Genomic DNA, 7,308 nt, shown 5'->3' with positions numbered 1-7,308 from the left:
GTTCATCTGAGTTATTTTTTAAAATTATACTCTAATTTATAATTTTTTAAAAAAAACTTTCAGACAAATCACTTATTTGAAGAATAAAATTTTAACTGTATAAATGAATCTGGCTACTACCCAGCTCAGCCAAACAACACAAAGCGTGCTACCACGCGCCGCCACGTGAAGTGCTCCTTTTCCACTGCCAAACCTAACTAACTGCAACTGTCAGGTACGAAATTCCCAAGCTACCCCTACTGACCAAAAGAGGGAATATGGAGAAAAGAAACTAAAAAAATAAAGATAAAAAGCTTCCAAAACCACTGCCAAAGTGCCGAAAATGAACAGCAAATGTGACAATATATCTTTAAAATTTTTTCGTTTCGAATGAAAAAATGAGAAACAATTAATATGGATCTTAATGAAATATGGCGTGTACCGCCCGTTCTCATTAATAACATTTACTGCTGAACCACATGCCACCATCTCCGGCTCCAGCCCCGAGAAAACTGCATAGGTCAGTGTTCTTTTTGGGCTAGGGACTGTGTATGTATCGTGTTTGTATATACTTCTCTGTCCTGCATAAATTTACAGTCTTTTCGTGGTGGGTCTGCCTAAAATCTCGGTTTGAGTCGGAATCTTGAGGTTTTCCGAGTATTTAAATGGGAAGCGGGCAACCCATGTGCTGCTTCTTCCCAAACTTTCATTTTTTCCACCTTGTTTTTTGGGAATGCAGGAGTTTAATACTCGTCAAGAACGTATTAGTAAATGAGAAAGACTTGCTGCTATTTGTTTATGTGATCTTTTCGAATTTCGAGATTTTTTTTCTGTTTTTAAAATTTTTTAAAGTAAGAGGGATGGCGAAGTTGGGATTTTTAATTTAAAACATTACATTTGTGTATGCCTTTTTATTTATCCTTTTGTGTGTGGGTGAGTGTATTTGGTAAGGTTTGCTTGACGTTTTCTGTGCAAATTTTCAGGTGAAAATGTTGGCCACTGGAATTTTCAACTTTTGCGGTGTTGTTCACTGAGAGAAGGCGATACATTGTGCTTCATTTCTAGTATGTAGCTGCATATTTCTTTATCTTTTTTGTGGATGGTTATTTGAGTATTCTTTGTTAGAAATTGGCCAAAGTTGTGATTTATTATTATTGTTTTTGGTAGATAGAAGTGCTAAATTAAAGTTAATGACGGTTATGGATGTTAAAGTTTATACGATAACTGAAGGCCAATATCATTTGCTTTCATGCTAATCCAAATGTTAACTGTTTTTGTGAAATCTTTCTTTCGTTTTTCTTCCATTTGTTGCCAACTACGCCATTTTTTCTCTCTCCCATTTTTACCCATCTCTAAATACCTGTTTTGGGCACGGGGAAAGAACACGATTCAAGTTAGAAAATGACTTTTTGAGTCCCCGTTTTTTGTGCATTGCAGGTTGACTTTGTAATTTATTTTGGTGGTTCCTATAACAAACGTTCCACATTCAGTAAGAAAATTTATTTGTTTTGTTTGAGCAATGGATGTACGGCGGCATTCTGTTGATGTTCCTATATCAAGAGCACTGATAGCACTTAAGAGAGTGAGGTCTCTGCGGGATCCATCTACTAACTCTATGAGCAAATTATCTTCCCTAGTTGACAGCATTAATTGGGAAAAGAATTTAAATAATCCCAATGTTTTGGGAATTGAAAATGGCCACAATGAAGGCAATATTGATAACAATCTTTCTGTATTGAGAAGATCAAGATTATTCTTGGGGGAGGAACAGCATGTGAGTGATGATGAGCTGTATAGAGTTATAAGACGCACTGATTCAAGATTAGTCTCTCGAGAAACTTTAGGAGACTCAATTGAAAACACAGGATTGACAACTGAAAAGTCCACGTGTGTTAATGGCTCAGATGCTAGTTCCTTGAGCCAGGAAATTTGGTGTAAGAGCACAACATTGAGCGAAAGTTATTGCAAAAACTGCAGAGACAAAGAATTGGAATTGGAGTGTAGAACACCATCCAGTTACCGGGCCGAAGGTGGGGGTTCACATGATGAACCTGAAGTAGCATCAAAGCAAGCAGAAAAGAAAAGTTTTGGAGCTTCAAAGAGGAAATGCTGGCGTAGAAAGCGTGAAAATTTGTTTAGAGTGACAGATGGTGATGATATTGTGGATCATGTAGGTTGTCAGTGCTTTGCTGTTAGTGATCACAAGAGGGAAGTTTCGAGGCACCGAAGGTCATTAGCTGGAAATAAAGATGGTGGTGTAACGGAGTTTGGTCATCAAGGATGTGGGATTAACAGCTGTTGGTCAAGGACCTTGAAACTTAGGGATTCTAATGTTCCTCATGAAGTGGAAGAACAAATTCTTTTGTTGGGAAATTCAGGGCAAGCACTATCAACTGAAGAGAACCTGGATTGGAAGTGCAAGAGTGAAGATTTTTCCTGGTATCAGGATAGTCCTAGGAATCTCTGTCAAAAGTTTCTTCCAAAATCATTTAATGACTTGGTGGGGCAAAACATGGTAACGAGGTCTCTTTTGAATGCCATCTCTCAAGGTCAGATAGCTTCCTCGTATCTGTTTCATGGTCCACGTGGAATAGGTAAGACATCCGCATCAAGGATATTTGCTGCTGCGCTAAATTGTCTCTCTCCTGAGTTTGATAAACCGTGTGGCTTGTGCCATGATTGTATATTATTCTTATCTGGAAAGAGTCTAGATGTCAGGGAAGTGGATTCTGCAAAAATCAACAGAGCCGAAAAGTTACGGATTCTTATCAAGGATGCAGATATCCCTCCAGTTTTCTCACGATTTAAGGTTTATATTATAGATGAGTGCCACTTGTTGCGAGGGGAAACATGGGCTACCATAATGAACAAGCTCGAGGAGCTTCCTCGACAACTTGTTTTCATTATGGTCACTCCTGAACTTGATAAGCTGCCTCGTTGTGCGATAACTAAATCTCAGAAATACCATTTTCAGAAGCTAAAAGATGTTGACATCGCCATCAGGTTAGAAAAAATATGTGCAAAAGAAGGTCTTGAATTTGATCGGGATGCACTAAACTTAGTTGCTACTAAGTCAAATGGTTCGCTGCGTGAAGCAGAGATGATGCTTGATCAGTTGAGTTTGCTTGGAAAAAAGATTAATGTGCCATTGGTTTATGAAGCAGTGAGTGTTTAATTCTTTTGTTGATTATTTTTCTACAACTTGTTGGGATTCCAGTCTAACTTCAAGTTTGGTGGCTTAGAATGGAGTTGTCTCTGATGATGAGTTGCTGGATTTGTTGTATTTGGCATTATCATCTGATGCTTCAAATACAGTCATAAGAGCCAGAGAGTTAATGGGATTGCGGATAGATCCGTTGCAACTTGTATCACAATTGGCAAATCTCATAATGGATATTCTTGCAGGCAAATACCCTGTAGGTGTATCTGAAGTCAAAAGGAAGCTTTTTGACTTGCACAAGTGTAAGTTTTATTGTAAACTGTGTTGGTGAATATTATTTTAGTCTAAAAGAGTTAATATGTGCTGCAGCTGAAGCTGACACGCAACAGCTAAGTCACGCACTAAAAATACTCTCAGAAGCTGAGAAACAGTTAAGAATGTCCAAGAACCAGACAACATGGCTCACTGCAGCTCTTCTACAGTTAAGTTCTGCCGATATGTCATACGATGACAGTAATCCAAGGTTGAGCCCTAGATCACTACACCCACAAGGTGAAAACTAGTAGAAAAACATTTTTAACTTGTAAATTTTGGGCAAGCCACTCATGTATCAGAAAGGTACATAACATCAGCACTCTAACCATGCTCCACTTTGTAGGTGATTTCTGCAGTACATCATCAACTGGGGAGTGTTTGAAGCATCTTGTAACATCTGCAAGTGGAAATGCTGTATCTGGGAAACCAGGGACTCGGGATGGTGGGGTAACATTGGAGTTGGTTTGGAGGAGAGCCACTAAAATGTGTCGGCCCCGTTCTTTTAAAAAATTCCTCCAAAATCAGGGAAAGCTGGTGTCTGTTCGTCTCACCCCCCTAGGTAAGTTATTTAATCACACACCGTGTCCACTGTCATAATATTATAATGTACAACTATTGTTGACCAATCCCTCGTGAGCTTGTGCCTTTGTGACAAGTGGTTTGAATGTAGTGTCGGAGTATTGAGGTTGCCAGAACAAAATATTTGGTGCACAATGCCCTTTGTTAGTAAGTTGGTCTTGGGTACTTATTTCTAGGCGTCTGCGGCATTATGTTTGACGAAGATGAATTTTTATGCATTTAATATTAATTTCAAGTTAAATTTAACCACTTGGTTTTATTGTGAGAAAATGTATTAAAATATACAACTATAGTTGGTGGACCTCAAACACGCTCAAGGTTGTTAACTTTCAAAGAGAGTATTTGAGATTTGAGAGACATTATAATTTTTACTTAGAGTGAGCCTCTACAACTCAGAAGCATCTTCTGTCGCCGGAGTAGTTTAAGCTTATCTGTTCTAGTTAATCCCCTTTTGCCAAACAGTCCAGCAAGGTCGCTAATTTGTTCATTAACGTAAATGAATGACAATTAATGTGGATTTAAGGATAACTCATGGCCAAATCTTGTGTATATCCCAGGCATAGCAGTGGCAGAGTTGGAGTTTACTAATCCTAAATATGTACGTAAGACTGAAAAGTCATGGAAAATGATTGCTAGTGCACTTCAGCATTTGCTCGGTTATAATGTGGAACTGAGATTAAATCTTGCCAATAATGCTGCAAACAAACATGTAACGTTCAAGAAGCCATCTTTCAGTTTTTTCAGTTGCTCACGTAGAGTGCATCTTAGGTCGGAGTTTTCGGCAGAAAATGGAAGTAATCCTTGGGAAAGTTTTGATTTGACTCCAATAATCAGGCCTAGCAATAAGTGTGTTGAGATGTGTTCACATGAGTGCGAGTCTCGAATCTCATTCACATGTTGCCATGGAGAAGAGATGGTGAAAACCATAAGGAACACTGATGGAAATGCTCTAAGCATTAGTGTAGATACCCCCAGGCCCCAGAGAGCATTGCCTCGTAGCACTGAAAGAAAGAATCAAATGGGTGCTGTTCCTGTACACAAGGAAATCAACAGCGGATGCCCGGATTCAATGATCTTGAAGCCAGATATTCTGCTAAGGTATATGTCAAACGTGAAGACTATATATATACTGAAAGTGATTATTTAATGCAACTTGTTTATGTTGTTTGCAGATCGAGGAAGCCTTGGAAATTGCCTTGTTGGAGAGCGGCCAAATTCCCTTTCCGTAAGGTATCTATCAGTTCTTGTGGAAACCTTTTGTTTTTGTGAGGGAATTGTGATAAATGACCGGAGAAATGCAATGTTTTGGTGTGAAAGCTGAGACATCAACCGCCGAATGAGTGCCTGGTGGATTGTAGCCTATGCAGCTGCAAAGTTTCATCATAAATCTTTCTGCAATCACTGTTCTTTTCATCATTTACTCCATTTATCTAGTATATTTTATCTGAGTGCTGTAAATAACTCAGATTTGTACCTTGAATGGAGATTTGATTTGTTTTTGTTGGGGTTTCCCGAGACAGCCAAGTAAACACATTGGAATTAAAAATTTTCGATGACATGCTGTTGGCATAAATAAAATTTATACATGAAAGCAGCATAACGAGACTAGTTAGATCGTTGATGGTTTGTCGGAATAAAAATAATGATTATTGATACTCAATGGATGGGCTCGCTAAGTTTAGGCCCAAACCAGATCTGGTATCCTGGCCCATTCGCAGCCAAGGTGGGAGTCCAAGCACTGGCTCAATTATTTTTCTATAAATACCAGATTTGAGTGTCTAATTTATTCATTATTATATTGTTTTTCGGCAGTATCTTTAGCTGCTCTCTTTTTATATCTTCAGTTTCTGACCTGAGCGTCGGAGGGGCTACGCCGGGACACTCTTCCAGCCTCTTTCTAACGGTCTTTTTCGTGGTTCAGGCTCAGGGTAAATTTGAAGCCTGCGTCTTGACTAATGTCACTTGCTGGAATCGGACCCTAAATTTTCAGTGAGTATCAATTATATTAAGATTTAAAATTTACTTGTATGTTATATTTTAGGCTGGTAAATTTGCGATGTGACAAAATTATGTATAATAATTTAGTTTTCAAGTATTTTTTAAATTGAATTATCTGTCTTAACAAAATCAATCTTGATATTAATTTATGATTAAAAATCATAATTAAAAAATCACATCATGGCTATCCTTTTATATGATTATTTCTGTTTGACGTGACGGGTTTTTGAGAATTCTATTGAAACTCAAATACTGTCTTATTAAAATTTTAAAAATAAAATTCAGCGGAAAAAACTTGAGAGAGTAAAACAATACAATAATTGATATTCCTTCTTTAACGTCTCCTGACGACGAATGCGTCTTGTTAAAACGTTAGTAATAAACATCTAATGGGATAAAAACCAAATAAAGGAAAATATATATACATCTATTGCGCAATATCATGCTCCAAACAATGCTACAATTGTAAGGTCTAAATATACGATAACGTAATCTAACTAAATGCAAATCTAAGGAAAATAGAAAATGACTTATTAAATGGTTTTAATTGCATAAATTTAATAGGGTGTGCATGTTTGCATTTTTAAAATGTACATTTCTACATGAATGCATAAAACGGTGTTTCAAAGGTTACTCGAGACGCAATCCAGGAACAGAGACCGGAGACAATATGAGAGAAAATAATTTATTAAATAATTACTTTTAGTTGTTTATTGTATGATGTATTTTAAGTGAAATTTTCGAAAATGAGGTGTTTTGAAGTGTTTTTACATGTCAAGTTGTATTTTTAAACGATATTCGATTTTCGACGTAAATATGAATTTTTCGAGGACTCGGCTAAGATTTTCTCAACTTTTTCTAAACAAAATATTTTAAATATTTACTAATAGACCTTATGAGCCTTTTATACTAGTTTAATGAGCTTAGGCTTATACTATATGTTTTAATTAAAATAAAAAGCCCTAAAACCCTTCCCAAACCCTCACAACTCACGCCCCACCCCTCCAATCATAGTAGGATCCTCCCTCACACACCACACAACCACGAACCACACGAATTGGATAAGTAAACTCACATTTTGAAGGGATATTCTGCAAGGTCCATCAACGCCGACGTTCCTCGCATCGCAAACCATTTTTCGTACGTAATAAACGCAAAGACAAGCCTTAATGTTTCTTCAAACATCGTTCACACCATATTATGTATATTTGATTATCCTTGCATGAAAAATATGATGCACGATGTTTATTTTCGTTTTTATGGCTTCATATACATAA

General features: G+C 37.3%; 1 protein-coding gene across 3 annotated transcripts; it reads left to right on the top strand.

Moving 5' to 3' along the window:
• The first annotated feature begins 372 nt into the window (after window positions 1-372).
• On the top strand, window positions 373-5,557 carry LOC142541063 (protein STICHEL-like 2). Of its 3 annotated transcripts, none has more exons than XM_075647602.1 (8): window positions 373-499; window positions 963-1,043; window positions 1,497-3,142; window positions 3,222-3,441; window positions 3,509-3,691; window positions 3,798-4,013; window positions 4,591-5,131; window positions 5,206-5,557. In XM_075647602.1, exons 3-8 carry the CDS (start codon window positions 1,499-1,501, stop codon window positions 5,300-5,302), a joined length of 2,901 nt encoding a protein of 966 aa, XP_075503717.1. In that variant the 5' UTR covers window positions 373-499; window positions 963-1,043; window positions 1,497-1,498; the 3' UTR covers window positions 5,303-5,557. The 3 variants fall into 3 exon arrangements, with proteins under 3 accessions (XP_075503717.1, XP_075503716.1, XP_075503714.1); XM_075647601.1 differs by having other exon boundaries at window positions 1,417-3,142; XM_075647599.1 differs by lacking the exon at window positions 373-499 and adding an exon at window positions 593-746.
• The last annotated feature ends 1,751 nt before the right edge of the window (window positions 5,558-7,308 follow it).

The sequence above is a fragment of the Primulina tabacum genome, chromosome 3, assembly GCF_025594145.1.
Source record: "Primulina tabacum isolate GXHZ01 chromosome 3, ASM2559414v2, whole genome shotgun sequence".
NCBI lineage: Eukaryota > Viridiplantae > Streptophyta > Magnoliopsida > Lamiales > Gesneriaceae > Primulina > Primulina tabacum.
Note: the sequence above shows the minus strand (reverse complement) of the source record. Positions and strands in the feature narration are given on the sequence as shown.

Excerpts from the sequence above, each read along its gene's own strand:
- LOC142541063 (XM_075647599.1), top strand. The coding sequence starts at position 713 with ATGCAGGAGTTTAATACTCGTCAAGAACGTATTA. Across the intron at positions 3,143-3,221 it reads TGCCATTGGTTTATGAAGCA|AATGGAGTTGTCTCTGATGA; the intron begins GTGAGTGTTTAA and ends TTGGTGGCTTAG. Across the intron at positions 4,014-4,590 it reads TGTTCGTCTCACCCCCCTAG|GCATAGCAGTGGCAGAGTTG; the intron begins GTAAGTTATTTA and ends TGTATATCCCAG.